General features: G+C 36.3%; 1 protein-coding gene across 1 annotated transcript in view; it reads left to right on the forward strand.

Annotated features, from left to right (window-relative positions):
- CNTNAP2 (contactin associated protein 2) overlaps positions 1 to 24226 on the forward strand; it is a 902024-nt gene that overhangs the window by 839508 nt on the left and 38290 nt on the right. Inside the window, exons 17-20 of the mRNA XM_072412254.1 lie at positions 904 to 1122; positions 5774 to 6010; positions 12833 to 13069; positions 14647 to 14783. Of these exons, the coding sequence (XP_072268355.1) occupies positions 904 to 1122; positions 5774 to 6010; positions 12833 to 13069; positions 14647 to 14783 (830 nt within the window). The remainder of the gene's footprint in view (positions 1 to 903; positions 1123 to 5773; positions 6011 to 12832; positions 13070 to 14646; positions 14784 to 24226) is intronic.

The raw sequence follows: 24226 nt of genomic DNA on the forward strand, positions 1-24226 counted from the left end.
ATCGTGTCAGGATCGGTGCTATACGATCGTTCGCAGATATCGTGCAGGGTCGTTCGTTTACCAACGATAATTATTGGAAGTGTGTACGTAGCTTTAGTGATATGACAATGGACTTTGTTTGTGCTGTGTAATATGTCAGCGCTATATAAAAACAAGTTAATAATAATAATAATACCTGTTTTTGTATATGCTTCTAGTTCTCAAGCTTATAGTAAGCTGTATATATTTGGCTGATATGGGCCAGTGACTATATCAAAAAGCCATGTCATTAGCATAACAGACATTAAAGTTGCAGCTTCTACAAAGGTAATTTCCCTATGCTTCCTTACAAGGGAAAGGCTACCCTTTCAATTTCCAGATTCTTCATTATCAGTAGTGTCAAAATTATACATTGTGCCACATTGGTCCATAGGAATCAAGTAGTTTTACCACTGGCACTGACAATTACTTTTGCAACATATGATTGATACTGTTGGGTTTATTCATGGAAAAAAAAGCATTTCATAATTTATTTTGAACCTACAGAACATGTTGATAGCCCTATGTTGATTTGGAATCATTGGTTCATTTGGTTCCTAAACTGGAGTCTCAGCAGCCACATATCTAAGGCTCAGAGGTTGAAATCCTATGTAAACATGTCTATAACGGAATGAGACTAAGGTCTCCCATGTCTTAAGCTTCAATGTGCAGAATAGTAATAAATTACCTTTTCCTATTATATCTTTCTTTGACTTTTATAAACCACAAGACTATCTTTGCCTTTCATTGGTGTTTAGCTACTCCTGATCCCCATATGTGAAGTACTTTTTCGTACAATTGTTACATTCATGTATAATCCCATTGGCGCTTGAATGTTTTACAAAAATTGTTCAAATTATTTATATTTATTTTTACTTTTTCTAGCAAACACAGAAGTGTCGTTTTCATTTGATGTTGGCAATGGTCCTGTGGAGCTTACTGTTACTTCTCCTAATCCGCTTAATGATGACCAGTGGCATCGCGTCAGAGCAGAGAGAAATGTAAAAGAAGCCAGATTACAGGTTGATCAGCTACAGCCACAGATTCGCAAAGCACCCACTCATGGTCACACACGGCTTGAGCTCACCAGCCAGTTCTACGTTGGTAAGAAAAATCTGTCTGGAAATTATATATTTGTTGATGGTTTTTCCACTTTGATTTCACATAAGATAAGTAGTTCTGAAGGGAAAAAGAGCATTCTTTGCTGTCACTGCCAAACCATATTGATAATGATAGTTAACAATCTATTTATTAGATTTATTTATCACTGTTAGTTAAAACTCTCATAAAAAAAAGCTCATATCAAACTCTCGTTAAAAGCTCATATTTTGCTTTCTCTGGTTCCTACGTCTTTAAATAAAACCTTTTGCTTTACTTTATAAACCTTATTTTAGACCCTAAGATGCCATCACATAGTCTCTCTTTCTTTATACAAATGAGCAGCTCTTGGCAGCACCCTGCCGCAGTACCTCTGTTAAAAGCTCCCAGGTAACTCCCAGAAGCTGTGCAAAGCTCAGTGTGTAGTGAAATCAGACTAAGCAACTTCAATACAGAAGAAAAACCTGTACCACAGTTCAAGACTTTAAATAAGGTCGTAATTCAGTTTTATTATTTGTTAAATAATTAGACTGTAACTACAAGTTTTTTAAAGTTATTTTGAGTTCCAGACCCATTCCACCACCATGGGGGATCAATTTTATTTTTCTCAACTATGCATATGTCTGCATAATAAACCAACACCTTTTGGTGTTAAATTCCAAATTTTCTTCTTATAGAGCTCTGTTCATGGTATACAGAGTGGTAAGAGGTAACTATGGTTGCTTACCAACCCTCCTCCCCTTTTTTGGCACAGAAAGTAAGAGAAAATCCATATTTTGATTTTTTTCCTGGAACAAGAATAAAGGACTTGAGGATCATTGAGAACATTTGTTCTCTTTACAGCTTGGAGAACGTTGCTTGTATTCTCTATGTGTCTACAAAAAGGGAAATCTTTGAAATTGGACACAAATTGCAAACATTCCTGACATAGATTTTAACCGTTCTGTACTCAATCCAAAAAAAAAGTTTTGTTTTTTAATATACTTTTATTTGGCAAACTCAATAATAAAAAAGTTCATATCTGTTTTACATTAGGTATATATGGCAACATGCAGGAAACTTCTTCGTACAGCTACCGATCGACCCACTTTATATTATAAATGTGTACTTCTTTTAAGTTTTTGGTAATATGTGGAAGGGTTAAGACTCAAGTAGGTTTTTATGCAGCCTCTGACCCTGCTGGGTAAATTCCCTCTAACTATTGTCCATTGTACCTGCTACAGAGTGATGCATAATCCAACGTTACAATTTAATGAATAACAACTATTACACCAGTTATGATAAAACACAATGAACTTTTCACAATACCTGCCTTATTCCCTCAGTCCATGTCTGATCATTAACAATGTGAAAAATAGAGTCAATAAATAACATCAGGTGTTCAAGCCACAGGCAGGCTCATTCTTTAAAGCATTGTGAATGTCTCACAAAGTCATGCTGACTATTGTAAAGCATCATAAAGTGGCCATATGTTTCTCTGGTTTAAATGATGTAATAAAAATATCACAGAAATATTATCTAGACAACTTTGTGCCGAGAGCTTATAATTGAAGCAAATGTAAGCTTTTAATAAACGAATGCAGCAGGGAAGAGATTAGAAAAAAAAGTGTATCAAATCATAGCCTAGTGATTCAATAGGAGCTGGCAGTCTGGTATTCAGAGTCGGCTTAGCTCTTATTTTGCCCTGATACATGCCATGGTTGCCGGTAACATCTGGATGACTTATGTAATAGACACCTACACTCATAATTAAATCAAAATACAGAAGTGCTTCATATCATTTTAATGATGGCGGCAACATGGGCCCTCCTGATGGCACACTAGCAATACAGATTAATATTTTAATAGAGCATATGCAGAATATTTACATTTAGTGGCACATCAGTAAATATGGTTTAGCTTTTTCTTCTTCGCATGCTGTTTAATTGAGGTAGCATACAATATATGATCCCAGCAGTACACCAAAGCATGTCTAGGGGCAAGAGATCCAACAGTCTAGTAGTGCAATAATAACTAGTTATACACACATAATATACAGGTTTATTGTATGGTTGGATGAACTATAGCCATACAAACCAGCAAAGAAATAATGCAGGACTTTTTTAAATGATAAGTCTGCTTTTATTACAGTTCTCATTTAAATGATTCAACCCTCCCATTTTATGTTGTACACTTTTTAATTTCTGCTTCTAGCATACTGAATGTTCCCTTAAAAAACATATATCTTTTTTTTTTTTTTTTTTATGCCATTTTACATACCAGTTTGTGTGGGAGAATTAAATTAACACTGCAAAAGTTTTTTTGTCTCTGTGCTACAAAAAACGAAAGCTAAAACCTTGGTATAGGATGCTTTATTTTTGTGTTAGGCATTTGGAAATACACACAGCAAACAATATACATGACACTATAGGTGGTAGATACTGGGATAAATTACTGCACAGCCAATACTGTACGCAAAACTCTTGTCATTGTGAGCTAAATCCAGAAATATAGAATCTAATGTCACTACAGTTCCTTGCCTAAAGAACAACAGTCAAAGAAGTATGCTTTACTCTCTACATTTGTGTGAGATCTCTGGGGAAAATTCACAACCAATCAGTATTTTAGCCAGCAATACCTTTTGTAGTGTGTGTGTATATATATACAGTATGTATATATATATATATACTGTATATAAATACACACATATATATGTATATAAATACATATATATATTGTGATATTAGGGTGATCAGCCCTTGCAGCAATTTTTATCATCACAGTGTCTTTATTTTGTTTAAAAACAACATAGCTTTCCTGCCGCAAATGAATCAAACAAAAATGTAAAGGCAGCTTACATCAGTTGGCAAAGAATGCAGAGTCCTCTGGATCCACTGGACAGTCCTTTATAGAAAAGTCTTTAGCAACAAATTCCAAAGTCCATACAGTAAATAAAAATTCAGCATCAACAGCTTTTCATCACAAGGTAACACTGAATTCCGAGCTGGTTTGGTTTGCGGATTTGTTAGCAGCCTACCTGCTGCCATTCCATTCCCCTCCCACCCAGTACCTTCCCTTCCATTGCTGAGTCCAGGGCCCTGAAATATACTAAAGCACAGAAAACCATAGCAGCCCTAGAGTTTCCTTTGCTAATATATATATATATATATATATATATATGCAAGTTAGCATTGTTTAGATCATAAATGCATTTTGAAATGGTTCTACCTGCCCCAAATCTGGTTAAAATCCTGCTTTTATTCACTCATTTTAATCCATGCAGTGCAGAAAACTGGATGAATACACCTGATGCATGTACAAGTATCAGTTGTTGCATGGATGATTGCGTTTTCAAATTATGTTTTTCCTTTGCCACTGAGTACACATCTACAAGGAAGGAAAAATCACAATATTCATTTCTTTGCTTGAATGTTCAGTTCCAAAGAAAAGAGAACATTATGTAAATTTTCTAATGCCTTGTCATATAAGAATCCATTACCATGGTGCCGAGTTACTGAACAGGCCACAGTGAGGAATTTCTTCTATTATATCTTGTAACCATGCTTAGGATCTAAGATTGATTTCTGTAATTGAAATGTAAAGTTGATAAGAAGGTACTGTTTTATAGAAAAAAAAAGTCACTGGAATAAAGTGAAACTTTAAAAGCATTCGAGTTTTCCCAACAGCTATTGTTTATGGCTCTATCTACGATGATTATCACATTCAAGACACTAGCCACAAATTGCCTACAGCAGAAAAGGAAGCAAACAGCCAAATACACATAAATTTATTGGATGGTACCTATCAAATTGTACAAAACATAGCCAGAAAAGTGGCACTCCATTTCATGTTTTTTCAAGTTTTGTATTTTGTGGTATTTTCCTGAAATCAGCCTGTTCATTAGAGAATGTATAATTATAAGCTTTGTCTACCAGGCAGGGAAGTGACTTAACCAAAAACATAAAAAGAATTGGCTATGCAGAGTTGTGTAAGTAAGTCAGAACAGAACTGGATATCTTTTGGCAAGCTAGACCATTTATAAATAGTTATTGTGACTATTTTTTGATTAAAATCACACATTACTTGTGTCTAATATAGGGAATGTGTACAAAATATACAGTTTTATACTATGCTATATTATTACAGATGTAAACCTTGTAGGCATTCAAAGGAAGGAGGGTTTTCAGTGATCCTTTTTAATAGTGGGACCTAACTAAATCCTATACAGGTGCAGTAACCATGGCCTAAAGACTAGTGGTCGCCAACTTTTTCGGACCTACATACCACTAAACTTATGGGCTCCAGGCCGCGCATGCATGGGGAGCTCAAAGGGGAAGAAACTTCCCACACAGTGATGTCATGATGCCAGAACCTGCCCACTCTCCCATTGCCGGCTCAGACCTGAGACACAACCCACCCACTGCCCTGAGCCTGCGATCCGTACGGGGGACATGGTCCGCAGCTCTGGGCGGTGCGCCCCCCACCGGTTGACGACCGCTGCTATAGACCACATATATTGTAAGCAGCACACTGTAGCTGGAGCCTTATACAACCTTGGTTTTAAAATTGACATTGAAATGTTAGGCCTATTACCATTATTCAAAAAAAAAAAAATAACACTGTAAAAAAAAGTTAATGTGCAACTTCTAATTTTATTTTGTCATATTTAAACATAAAGGTGCTGCTGGAGACCAGAAAGGATTCTTAGGCTGTATCCGTGCATTGAGAGTGAATGGCATTCCCTTAGATTTGGAAGAAAGAGCAAAGGCAACACAGGGTGTAAAGCCTGGCTGTTCAGGACACTGCACCAGCTATAAAAATCTCTGCAAAAATGGAGGCACATGTAATGAACTGTACAAGGGTTACACATGCGACTGTTCAAGAACTGCATATGATGGGAACAACTGTATTAATGGTGAGTTTTCAACACTTATTGTACTTTAATAACTTATTTATTTTAAAATTATGATCTACCAAAACTGATATCCTAAATGTAACTATTGGAAACCCATGCAGGGGAACAACCATGCAATACAGAGGATCATTACAGAATTGGTGAGAGCAGTAAAGCTAGGATCTCCAGCAGTTGATTCCCGTCTATTGAAACTTATTAAAAGCCTTTAAATCTGCTATTATCAATTGTTTTTCTTTTCCCAGAAAAATCCTTAAAATTATTTTCTGGTCTGGGAGAATCCCTGCTAAAACCAAGTCATTGGGTGTCAATGGAAAATGCCCCTTACATTACTCATTATTTGGAAGAATATTCCCCTTACAAGGGTATTCAGAATACTACCCTTAAAAAAAAACGTTAAAATGATCTCTAGTGGCACATTACTTTTGCAGTAGTTTTGGCTCAAGAACAATGCCGGCAACACAAAATCGAAGGACACCCATCCATAGATTAAGGAACCCCTCCGGACAAACCCTGACTGCTTGGATTATTAAACTGAACCTCACAATAAAGCTGTCCTGGCTCTGGGATGTTTACTGCAGGACTGCTATATTGATCCTTTCTTTTCTACGTACTAAGCATGTACAGAGTCAAGTGTTAAACAGAACTCCTTATGTTTCTTCCAGCTAATGGACACACTAGGTGGTCAAGCAAAGCTCAGGATAACAGTACTAGTAGGACCCACAGATCCTCTTTAATATGAGTGACAAGCCCTAAATCCTAAGATATTATTTTTGAGAAGACGTTTTAAATATATTGCAATTTGCATTCTTCAGCATGAATATAAAAGCTATAGGCAAGTGAAAAACACACACATAAAAAAACTTATATATACTGTTTTATGTATTTGTTTGTAGTATTCTTTTACTTGTGCTGTCTTGTGGTGGTAAGTGCTACATTTCTGAACTGCCAAATGATGGATCATTTAAAAATGATATGGGGGAACTAGTTCCATATATACAAGAAATAGCTTGAAAAAACCTGCAAGCTGTCTGACCTTTTCGAAAATTGTTGGTCTGCGACGTTACTATTTTGTTTTTCCAAAAGAGCAGAATCAGGGAGTAATTTGGAAGGAGACGTCCTTTTTATTGATGTTCACAGCAAAACAAATAGGCAAGCATTGTTTATACAACATCCTAGAAATATGTTCACTCTTTAAAGGTAAACCTTATAGGCTAGGTTATTTTCATTGATTTTGGGGGCATATTTATAAAAGAACCCGATAATTTTTGACTCATTCATTAAACTGATTTTGACAAGCTTTCCTATATGACTGTTTTCGTTTCTCATTTTTACAGGGTTTATATATTTAAGCAAAATCTTTTTTACCATGCCATCCTACATTTTGCATAACCTTCTTTTCCAATAATGGAGTAGACATTTTCAGACAGTGTGCATACTTGTTTGAAGCTGCTTTTTAGACATTACCACTAAGCAATGACAAAGCATATTTCACTTGTTTCTCATTTCTGCGTAATCTCTAAAAAACAGAAATGTATTAAAAAAAAGAGTATGGTATAATGTAAATATTACTAATAACATAAAGGGCCATATTTAGAAACGATTTACATATTGAATTTACTCAAGGAAAGTGATTTTTTTGGTTTTTCTGTGCATGCTGGGATGGATGCATGTTCTTGAAAGGTATTAAATTCAAATGGATGAATGTACTCTAATGTACTTGAAAAGTATTAAGTAGACATGGACAAATATACTGAGAAGTGCACATACAAGGTGTTTATTTGGTGTAAATGAGTAAGTCAATGTGATTAACATTTCTTACTATTAGATGATTGTGAATGCAACAAGGGATACACAAGTAAAGCTAATGCTCTAAGTTTGCTTTACAGGGCCAGTGGGAGGAGAAAATAACGAATGTACTTGCCAGTTTTCAGCCCTACACAGCTTCTCCTGGCTAAACCCCTAGTGCAGCGGTCCCCAACCGCTGAGAAAATTTTGGTGGTCCATGGCTCTGGCCGGTGCCCCCTCCAGTGGGGTCAGAAGAAGGACCCCGTATCAAGGGGGTGCACTGGCCAGAGCTGTGGACCATGTCTTCCGTATGCATCACAGGCTCAGGGTGATGGGCGGGCTCAGACCTGCGATGGGAGAGTCAATGGGAAGAGACCTTTGTGCCTGTGTTGTGAACTTAGAGATAGAGAAGGGAACATTTGGAATCCTAGTCAGGTCTTACTGCTTTGAGGAGTCCTGTTGCAGATATACTTTAACCTCCCATTCAATAAAAAGATTGACCCTAGGGCAGAAAGAAACACAGACAGAAATGAAAACCTTTTTTTAGGATAATGCTAGAACCTTTGTTAAATTTATATTACATGTTGCAGTTTTTCCCTCATTTGCTGTCTGGTGAAAAAGATTGTCGGCAATTCAGGGCAAACTCCTGTAATAGCAGTAAAACTGTATGGGGTTGGGTAGACATACAACTAAATATTTTTTTACAGATATCATAGAGATAGTTTAAACCTGAAGCTTAATTGACCAATATTTTGCCTTCGCTGGTTTCTCCCTTCCTCCTAATCAAATTTCTAATCAATTTATAAAATGAAAACGTATTTTTATTTTTTACATACCCTGATTTACAAGTGCATTGATAATGGGTTATGGAGCTGAGGAGGGGATTAGAAAGAGTCTGTGTCCTTTGTAATGCTTTAGAAAAGATGTAGGAGCCAACATTTTGGAATTTAGAGAAAAAAACACACTTTATTATCATGTCAAAAAAAAAATTGCATGCATTTGACACAATAAAGATATTTTTATGTACTGAAAAAGAATAAAACATTCATTTTGTTTGCCTTGATATATGCTTTAATTACAGAATTAACAGAAAAGTCACTGCTGTGCTCTCTCCTGATGCTCTGAAAACATAATCAATAATTACAAAGAGCATTAAATATTAGTTTAAAAAGTTAAAACAAGAAAAAAATAATAAAAAAATTACCCGAAACCATTGTAGATTCTGTTTAATGTGGAATCTCTATGGTAACTTGCTACCTTCTATCCTCTGGTTCTAGTAACAAAGCACAATTCTTCCTTTTGTTTTGTAATATGACTCTGTTGTAATTATACGAGTGGCTATATTACGAGTGGCTCGTATTATGTGTTTGGCTATATGGAACTGACATGATATTTTGATTGCCGTAGGTTTCCTTTGTGTTACAACCAAAAATTAATTTTTAAATTCGCTAAAAGCATTACTGCACCCATCAGCTGAATTTACTGCACTTAATGCATGTTATTCTATGAGGTTTTATTTGTATTTTGAATGGAAAATCTAATTCACATGGATAATCACACAGACATTTAGCTACTAAATTTATCTTTACTTTGTGGTTGGTGTTATCAGTAAGTTTACCATAAGTGTCTTTTGAACATAACTGAAAAATGAGTCATACCAAATGGTTATATATTAATAAGTCATGGGAAAAGGTGATGATTTCTGGGAAATAGGAAAGCTTGTCTAGGAAACCTAAACTCTGGAAGTTGTGTTCAAATAAGGCAAGCTGAGAGCAAAGGACTAGTCATAAGTATTGCCTCTGTCTCAGTCTTCAACTGATCGTTTTGTTGTAATCTTGATAGATGCAAGGATATGCATTGTAATGTTTAGGCTGCCTTCCTTATGACATGGTAACCTATTAGATAAGAAACAACAGAAATAGAGTGGGAAGCATAGATTCTTCGAATGTATGAAGCAGGGAGATTCTTGCACCAGAGGACCTCAGGTACAGATTTCTCTTTAGCAAGCACTAAAGAACTAACATCACCAAATCTCATTCCAAACCTTACAAGACTAGCAGAAAGCAGTGCTTCTCGTATCACAAATATGCAGTTGGGAGGCTGGTGAAAGTGCTGTGTCTTCCTTTATTTCTAACATTTCCTGGTAGTGATTCCTTTCCTGACATTTAAAAAACATGCACCAAGAAGAATCGCCAGAAGATAATGTCAGCTAAATGTCAGACCTCAAGTAGTTTAATGTTTTTAGGTTGTCCTGGATTTCCACCAGTGCATCCACTGAACAACCCCACAAACTGCAGGATTCAGGGGTGCTGCAATTTTATATCCTTTTTCATGCCTGGAGGAGTATAGATTACTGTATATATCCTAGATGTTCACAGTGATCCCAGACATCATTTCTTTCTCACACATGATGCAGGTTCAGATTGTCACTTGCCATTTGTTCATTAAGACTGAAATATTAGTTTCTCATAAATGGGAGGAATAAGACTGAAATAATATTTTCTCATAAATGAGATCTCCCTTATTCTTTCATATATATATATATATATATATATATATATATATATATATGGTACATATCCTTTTTGTTTCTAAAGTAGGTACATTTAAGTACACTTTAATGGGCACTGGAAAGCAGAATGTTAGCAATAAATCTAATTTGTACCTAGGACTCCATAAAGAAACAGAAGAAATACAGTTTTGATGATATTAGTGTCCTAATGCAGTTGTAGTAGTTGCAGATAGAAAAGTTTTGCCGAATTCGCAAACGTGGCACCATTCTAATGAGTTACACTTGCCGTAATAGTTTGCGCATATATCTGATATATCTGACATGGCTTAAAATGTATAAACTTAAGGTTACTGCCATTAGGACATATTTCACTATGATGTACTGGGAACATTGAAGGTTTTCTTCTCTACTTTAATGGCTTTTGTCAGTTATATAGATTTTACATTGTGCTATAAGAAGAAAATGGAACCAGTGGGACTCATATTTGTTCAAGAGAAAACAAAACAATATCAGAAAAGAGATATAAACACAAAAGCCCATAGTGCTTTAATGACATTGCAAGGCTGTCTGTCATAAGCTTTATTGTCTTAATAGGTCAAATATTAGAGGGAAGAACTGCAACCAATACAATATATATTAGTCCATTGACAATGGATGTAGAGTCATACCATAGAGTATTGTTGGAATTTTGAAAGCCTGTTCTTGTTTGTTTCAGTCATTTTTCTGTCCTGTTCACTTTTATGGATAATACAGATATACTACATGTAGGGTTTATGTATAATAATTACAGCTTAACAGCAGCCTTAAAATAGTGGTGAAAGATCAGAACCTCAAATTTTTATTGCTGTGAACTTTTGTTTATTTGGAAAAACATCAGTCAGGCAGAACATTATCTAAAAGAAAATGTCTCCCTAACAGGAAATCGGCCTGCATTAAAGACTTGTTTTCCCTCTAATATTAGTTCTGTCAGGTTACTGCTGTTTTCAACACCCATTGGGAGATGTCCCCCCGTTTCCTATCTAGGTGACATAGAAAAATTACCCAGACAGGGACTCAGTGCCCCTGATTCATCATTGAAATCCGCGATCGCTGGAAGCGCGATAATACGCGCGACCCGCGATCGCGGATTACCGCGGTCCGGGACTCGAGTGCGCGCGTCCACTCGCATCCTGAATCTGCCGGCCGGATTCCTTCGCCAGTAAAAAGCTGTCGGATAAGCGCGGCTCCGTGCGCGAGCTTTTCCGGTTGTTGAATAGCGCGATCGCGCGCGATTCCGGATCGCTAATACGAATGCGCGACCGATAATCCGATTTTGTTTGATGAATCAGGGGCAATGTCTTCAAAACCTGGAAAATGCTCTCATCTTGTCCCACCTTATCTAAAACTAAAGCTTTGGCTGTAAAAGGCCTGCAATAAACCTATTTCCAGCTATGGATATTTAAACATTTACATTGTAAAAAAGCTCTAACAGAACCCTGTAGATGCAGACACAGTGGAGTTCTGCATCCTCAAAGTTCACAACAGAGACTCTTAAATCAGCTAACATAAGTGGCAGGCTTCCAAGTTGCTGCTGCCAAAGAATGTGGTGAATTGGATTCATTTTTTCCACCATTTATTTGTATCTTTTTTCTTTTTTTGTTTATGATAAAACAACCCAATTGCTCACAAATTGAAGTATGTACACAATTTGCTATTAACAATTTACAAACTGTTCATGGATTCCTTTGCATAGTAGCCCAGGAATATGCCATAGATATTCCATAGAGTCCGTGGTTGCAAAACATTCTAAACTTCTGGTACAGGATTATTGCGCTCTGATGGCTAAGGGTACTAGCCAGTATTCTGTATATACTGTAAAGTGTTTTTGCCAGTAAACAATCATGGGTGCCTTTGTCTGATTTAGTTTTTAGTTTGTTATTGGCATGACTTTCTCCATCCCAAAGGATTGCCTTATTGACCACTAAGGCAGCAACCTTCACGGAAACAACAGCTGATATGGCTATAGTTGAGGTATTTGATATCTCAATAGTGAAGTGAGGCTAGAGAGGAAACATAGCAGATGATTTTCTGGATAACAGAAATAATAGCTGGCTTGGTATAGCTACTGTTACACAGGTATTAAAAAAGGAGTCTAGGTTTTCTTTAAATGGAAGCATAACCGGGACCAGTAAGTAGGCAACTTTCAGCTGTGATAAAGACAGCAAGTGTAATAATATTTTAATATATATTCTGTTTGTGTTAAATTACGTAAATTTGAGCCCCATATTGTCATATCTCCCAAGGAACAGAAGTAGCAACTAAATTAATTATTAATCCATTTTGCTTCAATCTGCTCAGCAGCTGATTGCATACAATGTTACAATTCTTTACAGCTTTAATATGTGTAGGTACAGGGAAGATAATAATAAGCCTTGCAATGTGTTCCACCATCTCACACTGGCTACCACTGATAAGTCAATTTGCCTGCTGCTGCCTATGATGAGTTCACGGTCGGTTAATGCATTTATAATCCTTCTATATTGCAGCTGTTGGAGGGTACTTTGAAGAAGGCACATGGCTGAGATATAATTTCCATACAGCCTCTACATCAGCGGTGGTCAGCCCAAAAGATACGTCTAATGTCCCACAGACTACAGCTTCAGACAATTCCTTAACAAAAGAAGAGCTGCTTTTTAGCTTCAGCACCACCAAAGCACCATGTATCCTTGTGTATGTCAGTTCCTATTCCCAGGATTATATGGCTGTGCTCCTAAAATCACCAGGTAAAGTATTATATTTAAATAATGAACTTTGTATAAGCGCCTCATTTCAGTAAAATGAATTTGCCCTGAAAAGAATTGTATGCATAGGCTTTTAACTACTTGTGTAAACATATTTATTTGATTGAAGTATATATGTATATTTTCCTAAAAGCACTTTTGTGTTTATTTTAGGATAGCAAACATTTTTATCATCCAGTAAGCAAAAAACATCTTCTAGAACAAACTATTTGTATTAAAACTGCAGTGTATAATCTTTGCATCCTATTTTTTCCTGAATTGTTGCTAGAGTACTTAGTCTTTACTTTGAGGGTTTGGAAAAAAATTAAATAGTCCCTATGACAAAAAAACTGCTGTCACCAAAGAGCCTAGAGGTGCAGGACATAAGTACATCAGTTTTCTACTACAGCCATGCTGTTATTAATGGCAACACTTCCAAACATTTGTATAATAGCAGAGCTTGCCACGTCATCTCCCTCCCCACTAACTGTCCCCTATTGTCTCCCCAAATGGTCCCCTATGATGGGTTTTCTCAATGGTCAATAGAACAGTGCAGCAGCCAGGGGTTGGCAGGCATGCTCAAAAATGACCAGGAAGTGCCTGATATCTATATTAATGACCTGAAATCTACTATTTTGAGTTTTACAATAGAACTCAACTTGAAGAGGAGTGGATAAAGCAGCATTTCTGTTTAAACAATGAGGAACCCTTAAAATAACATTCAGACCTTAGGGTCTGGTATCAATACTACATGCACAACTAAAGGCATTAGTGTGGTACTTAATAGGAATAATATCACCCTTACCAATAGCCAAAAAGATAATTGGTGTGAAATATACTGACCTGAGAGGCTCAGAGTGCCACTTGTTTATTGACCCCTACCAATCCCTGGAGGAACCCTAGCATACATATGTACTAAAAAAAATGCACATAGGAGAGAAGTGAAAGATGTAATTATCAGTGTGCAAGTTCTACTTAATTGTCCAGTCACATGCCGGAGCAGAAATATGATGGGGCTTTATTTTAAATGTTGAGGAGAGAGGGAAATCACTAATCTGGCTATGATTTCAGGTAGGGATCCATAGCTCTTAGGACAGGAATCACCAAAATAAAATACCTGTGTAGTTCCGACAGCTCCCATATATGAATTTGAACTTTATATTTATCTGGTCTGCTAGAGTTTGTTAACTGTCCTTGTCCTTATTTAACTTGTGGTCCACAAAGATATATTTGATATATCAGAGTGTTCCAGTAAACCTGGAATGGATCTGGTTAAGGATTGAAAATAGTTGCCAACGAATAGGAAATTGCTTTTTAGGAAATCGATTTCAGGTTTGGTGAATCACCCAGTTTTTCCTTTAATAGTCTATCTTCTCTTGGAGAACTTTAATAACTTAGGCCTATTGAGTAAAAAATGTCATCTGTTGTTATATTGAGTACATTGCCATTAGTTGAGTACATTAACTTTTACACTGATGTCTGTTGAAAACACATCCATTCTCAGTCTCATATAAAAGTTTAACTGGTTAGATATTTTGTGTGTGCCAAGGTTTAAAACATTCTGATCCTTTTTTTATTAGGTGTCATACAAATTCGGTATAATTTAGGTGGCACCAAAGAGCCATATATAGTAGATATCAGCGACCACAAGAATATGGCAAATGGCCAACCACACAATGTCAACATAACAAGGCTTGGGAGGAACATCATCTTCCAGGTAAAATGCATTTTATAATTATTATTTTTGTTTATAAAAAATGACCTATGAAAATTGGAATGTGGGAACTGTTGTATCCAATAAAGATGGCGGTTTTTAATCCTGGTTTTACTGCTTCATGAGTAGCTCACCTGGCACAAGTATGCAAGGAGAGAGGTCAGACTTTAGCTTAACTGGCTTTTTCCAGGTCAGTTATCTACTACAGATAAAAAGTAAAAAAATTGTGAAGAAGTAATAAGTTTAACTTGCCTTCCCAATCACAACTTTTTAATTACACTTAGGCACCTGGTTCAGGATCTTGTCTGGCTGGACCAGAATGACACAACTCCTGCATATGAGTATGGGAGTTCATTTATTCCTAGCAGATAGCTATGCTACGATCATACAATGAGCTGTGCGTGTACGTTGTAGAAAAGATTGTGAACAGCAAGGTAAGTTTATCTTATTGCAAAATGAACATTGCCTGTCTCTTCTGCAGTAATGAACTTGCCAGCTGACATTTTTTTCTTTCATTAAAGCAGAACTAAAGTGAAAAATAAAAAAATCACCCTTACCATTATTTCTGCAAATCCCTCGATCATGCTGGAGCTTTCCGGCGCGCCAGGCACTGCCATCTTCAGCCTTTTTCTTCCTTCTTCTAGGTATGTCACCTGGTCTTGCATTGTGCAGGCGCAGGATCAGGTGACATAGCCCGCTGTAAAAGGGAAAAAAAAGAGTGCCGATCTCACTGCACATGCAAGGGGAGGTGCTTTAGTTAAAAAAAAAAAGAATAATATTTTTGCATAAAAAGGTTGTCTACCTTTTATGTGTATTAAAAATTTGAGTTTAGGTACGCTTTAAGTTTAGTTATTTGGCTTAAACTGTACTAAAATTGTTTTACAGACATAACAATATTAACACTCACTGAAAGACCTTGAGGATTTAGTAAAGTATTGAGATTGTCTACGCATTAAAATGTGTAAAGATTATATTGGATTATTTTATTCAATCATGTGCAGCAGTTTTATTTTTACATGATTGGATAAATAAATCTCCAGGCATTTTATTACGTTTATTCTAAAATAGCCTCAGTGTATATACAAGAGCTAGTGCTGTGTAACCGTCACTTGTATTGTAAGCAAATACACTATTTAAAAATACACAAATTAAAAATCAGACACTAAATTTTAAAACACATGGCTCCTCAGATCCAAAATTTTATGTTTTTTTAGAAAATTCAATTAGGGCAGGAAATGCAGGTATTAAAAAGCAGATATCATTCTGACCATTATACAAATTTGCCCCATGTAATTGCTTTGCTAACCTTATTGAGATTTATAACACTGCGGATTTTGAAATAACAGCAGTTTCTTTTACAGGCTATGATAAGATAAAATATATAAGTATGTATGAGTATTCAAATGAAAGACATCAAACAACAATACTGGATAAAAGATATTTGTACATATGTAAATATGTAATTTAGTATTAACCTAGTATTTTATTGGTATAACATTGCCAAAAAAACCTTAATGTATTCCTAACATACCATACTAATATTTGTCACCTTGCTGTTAAGAGAAAACAACTCTAACTCTAAATTTTTATCTCCCATAAAACGGATTAAAGTGGCCTTTTAGGTTGCCAGCTGTTACTTATCCCAAATTTTGATTTGAAAAAAAATCTGAAAATAATTGGAGGCTTTTTTCTATAGGGAGTTTTTCTGATTCAAGATTTTAATGACTAAAATATACTACATATTGTGATAAACAGTACAATTACATACAATTAAATAATTATAAACAGTCTAGCGCTGTCTAAACAAGAGTGCTAGCCAACCAGAATATCCTTAGCTTATCTTTATCTAGATGCTAGATGAAAATAATACCTTATCATACCTTTGGTATGGCTAAACTCTCTTTATCCCTAGGACCCCCAGACACTTCATGGGCTGCTATGGCTATAGTTATGGCTTTGCTAGTGTTGTACTGAGCCTGGTAGCAGCCGCTGAATCCCTTTTTCAACGTATTACCCCATGAAGGAAAAAGCTTCTGGGGTGCCAATAATGAAGGAAAATTTCCTGTTTCCCTATCTCTTTTCTTGAATAAGAGTATCTTTACTAAAGGTGCGTACACACTTCCAATTTTTATCGTTCCAATCGAACGACGAACGATCGATTGGGCAAAAAATCGTTCGTAAAAAAAGTAACCAACGACGCCGACGAACGAGGAAAGTCGCTGGAAACGAACAACCGGACCGACGGATCGGATTGGACGACGATCGTTGAACATCGTTCGTGTGTACGGTCGTTCGTTGATCGTCCATGTTCAGAGCATGCGTGATGAACGAACGTCCGTTCACTTTCCTGTCGTGCACATAGTTCCTCTATCGCTCAAACGATCGTATCTATTGTGTGTACAATATCTACGAACGATCGTGTCGTTAACTCTATGTGCAGGATCGGTGCTATACGATCGTTCATATATATCGTGCATGAACGTTCGTCGTTCGTTTTCCAACGATAATAATTGGAAGTGTGTATGTAGCTTAAGTCTCTCTATTAGCTTAATAATCACACAAGATCTTAAATAACAAGATATTTATTAACAGAGAAAAGAATTAACAAGTAATCAACAATTATTCCAGTTAGGCTAAATATTAATCACATAGCCAAAGTAAAATGATAAATTACGCAGAGTCTGTCCTCTATATCCTGCACCATGGCTGGGTTCTACGAAGATTGGGAAAAGAAAGGGAAAGAAAATGTCTAAGTGGCATAGGATGTATATAAGAGGATAAGAGAGCGATTTGTGGCTGTTGTCCCTTTTTATACATCTCCAGGACCCCTGGCCACATCCAGCCACACCCATGCATGCACCCCTTACTTGGGTGTCCTCCCACTTCCGGAAATACACTGCTCACAGGTGCCCGCTGATATTCTCCAATAGGTGTCACTGTTGCATTGGGGGTCCTCTGGCTCCTTTGGGGGTCATCAGATAGCAGGTATGTTTATACACCAGGCAGGATGATTGGAGAAGTCTTTGAAGTAGATGCTTCCGTGCAAAACCTCCATACCTCACACCTGGTATGGTGTGAACTTTCCTTACAGTTCCTTTGGATCCAAACTTCAGCTGGAGTCATCCTGCTAGATTAGTCTGCACTGACATTTCAAAGGCAACCCTTATTAAGGCTTGCCTACAGTCATACTGAACCCATCATTTGAAATTGAATATGCATAAGTGTTGATTTTATACAATTCATGTTGTGCAGTCCAACACCCTACCAGAGGTGAACCACAAGGTTACCTGGAACCAGTGACACAGCAGCGGGAATGATAGTGAATTTTTTAAAGGGCATCAACAAAAAAATGTTTCCCTTATCTCACTAGCCAGTGGTAGACTCAGCAGGGATGAACATGGTGCAGCAACTGCAGGAACTTGCCCAGTCCTTGCCTGCAAGCCTGCTCTCAGTTGACAGCTTGTAGCGCAGGCTGTACACTGAGGGCACATGCTGCAAGCTGTCAATTGAGAGCAGACTTGCAGGCAAGGAGCATGAAAGCTGCTGCAGGGGCCCTGCTAGTTAAGAACAGCACTGTGTTATACCAAACCAAAGCTACCTGTGAGATCTATCCTGCCGAGGTGCATGTACAAGTGGACGTGTACAATAATGTAATCTGCAGCACAGTTAATAGTGTGCTGCTTGTTGTATTCTGCAGCCTAACAAGTGGCTGTGTTTAACTTCCCTAGCACTCTAATTCCGTCAAAATTTATTTTTCATTGTAGGCTTTAATTCGTAGGCATACCTCACCGATATTTAATAAATTTAACAAATTTATTAATAAAATTTAAAAAACAAAACACAAAAATCTGCTTAAAAAAATTTAAAAAATATTTAAACATGTAGTATAACTATACAGTAGCATGTATAATATATATAATATAATTATATTATTTATATTTTATGATTATTTCTTTGTTTCTCAATATAGCTAATTGGTAATTATTCCAAAACAAAATTATTTGAATTTCCCGACAATCCTTGCGCCAGCACAGGTACGTGGGGTACCCTGAAAGCTGTAAATAATTTCAAAATATGGGGCCTTTTTTTTAAGCTCTCCAAGACTGGATAGGATACACTTTTATCAGTGAACTTGTAAAACCAAACAAATAATAATTAAAAAAAAACTGGAATGGATCTGGTCCAGGATTGAAAATATTTGCTAAGAAATAGCAAATAACTTTAGGAAATCCATTCCAGGTTTGCTGAATCCCCTAGCTTCACTGATGAAAGTGTATTCTCTCCATTCTTGGAGAGCTTTAATAAGTTAGGGCCATGGGGTCATAAGGGTACACCTAGGAACCCAAAATGCCACATAGCATGGTCAGGTAGCATGTGTAGGTCTCGGACCTAAACAAAAACTGATATGTGTTCTGTGAACTTGCAGGATTCTGTTCTGGAAAAGAGGGATGAGCACATCAGCCTGCTGCTGATTGTGCATTGTCCAGTGGGCAGGCAGGGGGTAGGTATGTGACCCACCTGTGTGACAGATTTGCAGTAGAAAATTCAGGTCACCAGGGCGTATCTGCTGTCTATCAAATCTTTTAATATACTAAAACTGACTGAACTAAATTACAAATTCTTACATATTGTAATATATGATATTACAACTCTTAAATATCTATTTCAACTGTGTATAAATTAATTTGTTTTTTTTTATTGGGCAGCAAAGGTAAGTAAAAGTCAAGGATTTGTGGGCTAATGAGAGAACGTTTTAAAAATATAGGATTAGTTTCCAGCAATAGCAAACCTTTAAAACTGTTTACTTCTGCAGTTAAGTAAAATCTTGATATCCCGTGCTTAAAAAATGGGGCATATTAGAAGAGTAACCAAACTTTAACATTATCTGTTTAAATTAACATAATGATATACCTCAGAGAAACTGGTAGGAGACTAAGAACACTCCTAAATATTTAAAAAAAATCACTTTTAATAAGCTGGAGCCATCTGGTTGCCTAATTATATCACATTAGTGTGTATTAAACCCATGTAGAGATGCTTTATCAGCAGTCATTAGCTATTTTCAAGCACAGGTCTGTAATTTGTCGCATAGAAGGGAAAATTAAACTCTGTGTGTCAGGAATATTTAGACATCTGCTGCCTGGCAGAAAATCATTCATTTATGATGGTGCAGTTGTATTGTAAGAAATCCCCCTGTGATTAAAATAGCATGGAGCACAGGCAGGGTCAAAATGGGAAACTAAGAGGTCACCAGAAAAAAAAAATTGGGGACAATTAGCCCCATAGTTTGGGGCCCAGGTGCTTTACCTATCATGTTTTTTTAAAGAAAAATTACACAACACTTTTCATCCAACAATAAAGTTCTCCAAGACTGGAGAAAGATAGACTATCATAGTAAAGCCTGGGTGAACCAGCATACCTGGAATGGATTTCCTAAAAATATTTTGCTATTAGTTTACAAACATTTTAGTCCTGTACCAGATCCATTCCAGGTTTGCTAGATCACCCAGGCCCTCCCAATATAGTCTATCTTGTCCAGTCTTGGAGAGCTTTTGGTGTTGTTAAGTCACAATAATGACACTCACGTTGGTGTTGTTAAGTCACAATAATAAGCCCCATGTTAGTTCTGTTAAGTTGCAATAAAAAGCCCCACAGTGGTGTTGTAAATGGTTGCCATAATAAACCATAGATTGGTGTTGTTAGGTCTCAATAATGACCCCCACATTGGTGTTGTAAGTGGCTTCAATATTAAGCCCTGCAATAATGATCCCCATATTTATGATGTTGGGCTACAATTACTAAGTCCTATATTGGTGTTGTTGGACCACTATATTAATGATAAACCCAAACATCAAAGTTGGTCTCTTTATCTCCTCTTCACCTTTATGAACTTTCTATCTAACCTTTTTCTGCCTACAACTTTTTAATTATCTCCCCTTCTCTACCTACAATTTTTTTTATCTCCTCTCAGGAAGTATATATATATATATTTATTTATAATATATAATATTTATTTATAATATAAAATATGTATTTATATATACACTATACTCAGTAAACAGTCAGCTCAGATCCTTGTTTCTTCAACAAGGAACTCTCTCTACCATATTTCTGTTCACATTTGGATTTTGTTTTTTTTTCTGCCAATCTTTGCATGTTCCAACGCCTCCTGTTTGATAATACCAAAAAATTATAATGGGTGTTACAAGAACCAATCATAATTGCCATAGCAAGTATGCATACCCAGTTAAAAAGGAGTGTGGGGATCTCCCTTACACAGTCCTGAGAAATAAACTGTAAAGGTGGAGTAAAAACTGTAAGGTGGATTAGCTCTCCAACCTGTGTAAATGGAATATGTGTACATGCACTGTACATATTAGCACTTTTCATTAAACAGGCTCTAGAAATACTGATAATATGCAGATTATTTCTTCTCATGATACTGTGAAAGAGTTTCTTCTGCCTCCTTATCCATGTATCAGGACAGTGACAGTAGCCCAGCAATGCTTCTTAGAGAGAAGATAAGCCTGTATATTATGAAATGTGGCATCATGTCCATCTCCGTTACACATAACACATCCGCTGGTATCTTTAAACTGTCAGTGCTATATGAAAAAACTCAGACAGCACAATGAATATAAATGGCCTAACATCAGAAGAAATATATATGTTTCCTCTAGAAATTCTATCTGTCTCTATGCCCTGTTAATCCAGGAGACTCGGTGGTATGTAAATCACTGACCTGGAACCACAATGTACATCAGATGTTCTAACTTTACACTGATTTTTTTGGCTTGTTGCTTGTTCTGTGTTCAGAGCTCAGTAGCAATGCCAGCCACCATATTTCTTTCTGAACAGGTTACTTTCAGGGGTGCCCAGTATGGTCACTTTCTATGGGTGATAGAGTATTAGACCACCAACAGACCTAACGCAAGCACAATAAAGACATTTAAAACACAAAATTGTAAATTTAGTTTAACTTACTGCATCACTTATACAACAGACAAAGTGGGCTGTGTAAAGGCAACATCGACATGAAACAGTCATACAAACAATTCCAACAAATTTGTGAGCTGCTCCTCCCTATGGATGACTTTACTCCCTTACCCCTATACATCCCAATCAGTAATAGATAGTGCGTTTATTAAGAGTTACTGGCCATGAAATTGTGCATACTGTTTAGGTTTGAAATATTTTATACTTAAACTACTGACAGTGTCCTTTAACAAATATTGGGTCCTTATTCCACTGCTTGGCTTGTATGTTTGCAGATGAGTATTAACATTTTCCAGGGTTTATGATGGTGTTACATGGGCTGAGCAGCAATTTTTTATACCCCGCCCTTAACATACACATATCTTCTGGTTCTTTGATGATACTACATGCAATAGACCATGCACAGTCTACATTAGATGCCAAATCATGTATCTTTAGATGAGCATACAAGAAAGTCCTTGTTTTACCACTAGATGGTGCTAGTGTCACATCATTTTATAATGAAATGCACTTCTCATTTTAAATGTGAATAAAAATCATTTTATTTTGACAACTCTGTGTCTATGTATGAGAAAAATAATTACATCTTTTTGAGCACGATAAATAATTATTGCATGTGTACAGAGGACTAGAACATTGGTACTAAAATAAAAGTATCATAATATTATCAAACAATGCTAGAAGTCATTATCAAAGTGCAAATTTATAAAATTAATAATAAAATAAAATAATGATCTTGGCACCAGCTTTTATTATACGCTCCAGCTTTTTGTAATGTCCTCTGTGCCTATTTCTCTTCCTAACTGTTTGAACGTTTCTAGATAGCATGCAAAGATGGTTTACACTGCAAATGATGTGTCTTTGTGAGCTTTTCATTTGGCAAGGACAGATAACTAGATAGGTAGTTACAGATAAATTAACATAGCACCAAAACAAATTCCATTTCTTGCTTGCACACCAAAGATGAGCATATTAGGCAATGAGTGAGGTTAGCTAAGTTTAGATTTTTTTTTTACAATAAGTGAATTGTCTTGGACTGATGGGCTAATGTAATTTAAAAAGCTAAAATCTGTGCAGAAAGCAGGAATACCATCAGATGTCTTTCAGAGCTCCCTGGAGGTCCCAAAACCCAAGGTGCTCATTAAAGCAAATGCAGACATTAGCTCTGAAATCTGAGCTTTTGTCTGCCCCCCACCATCTCCTGCATGTCAATATTGGCCATTAATAACATGCATAATACTGAGAGACCAGAGGATATCCAAAGATATTTGCAGGCACATGAAACATTTTCAACCCTACCACTTACAGATCTCAGTGTACCTCTGGTCAAATTATGTAAAAAGTTGGGGGATTCGTTGGATTTTGGTTTTAAAGGATTAAAAAAAAAAAAAAAAAAAAAAGCTATTTGTGAATGTGGAGGTCAAGGGATAAGAGTTCATTTTCAGGTTGTGTTTTATGCTGGGGTCTGTGTAAAGATAACCTTTAATTTTTTAGTTAATTTTATTTAATTTATGCTTTAACTTATGTTATATGCTCTTTACTATGTATTTAATATTTTTGTGTAAGTATATTTAAAACATTGCACACCCATAACACAGAATTCCTAGGGAGGTATGGGTTTTCTAAGGCGAGAGAGTAGCAAATGATATTTAATTTCAGATCATCTGTCTGATTACAGGATTACAACTTTTTAAGAGACATCTATGTAGCCAGCCAGAAAGAATATTATTATTCTTCACCCTACATGATTTTACTTTTCTTTTATACATCAGTGTCTACAATAACTTTTTTGCTGTCACCAGGCTTTGCTAGGATATTTTTAGAGAGAATTTCCTGTACGTTAAGAGGCACATTGCAAATCAATTAAAAGGTGTATATATAGAAAGTTAAAAATTTCTTAGCACGTAAAAGTTCTTGTCCCCTTCATTACTTTTCTTTTCTCTTATTGACATTTTCTCCCTCTTTCATTTTCTTCACTCTGGTGGTTTGTTTTTGCTATTTCTTCATTTGTATAGCACTTCATACATGTGGCCTTTTTCCTCTGGCCTTCCCCCGAGAGACAATGACGTATCCATCAACCATTTCAATTGGTCTCACCTAAGCTTATCTTTTCTGTACTTGATGTTCTTGTTTTTGAAAACTCAATCAAAACATTTGAAAAAAAAATACTTTTCTGTGCTTTATTCTTATTTACCATAAAGTTAGTGACAAGGACAGATAAATAAAACTTCATCTTTTCTTTAGATCCTGTGCTGAAAGGGAGAGTATTGGACTGCTACACTGTGCCTAAGCACTTTTGTAGCAGATGTGAGAGGATAAAAGTCTATTGAATGGAAGCTGTCCTCATAGAATGTCCTAAAAGACTTCTGGATAGTTGAACTGTTTTATTATTTTTTTATGTTTTGTCTGTTTATATTGTATATATACTTAATAAAAGCACATATTAGTGT

This window comes from Pyxicephalus adspersus, chromosome 5 (assembly GCF_032062135.1).
Source record: "Pyxicephalus adspersus chromosome 5, UCB_Pads_2.0, whole genome shotgun sequence".
In the NCBI taxonomy this organism is placed as follows: Eukaryota; Metazoa; Chordata; class Amphibia; order Anura; family Pyxicephalidae; genus Pyxicephalus; species Pyxicephalus adspersus.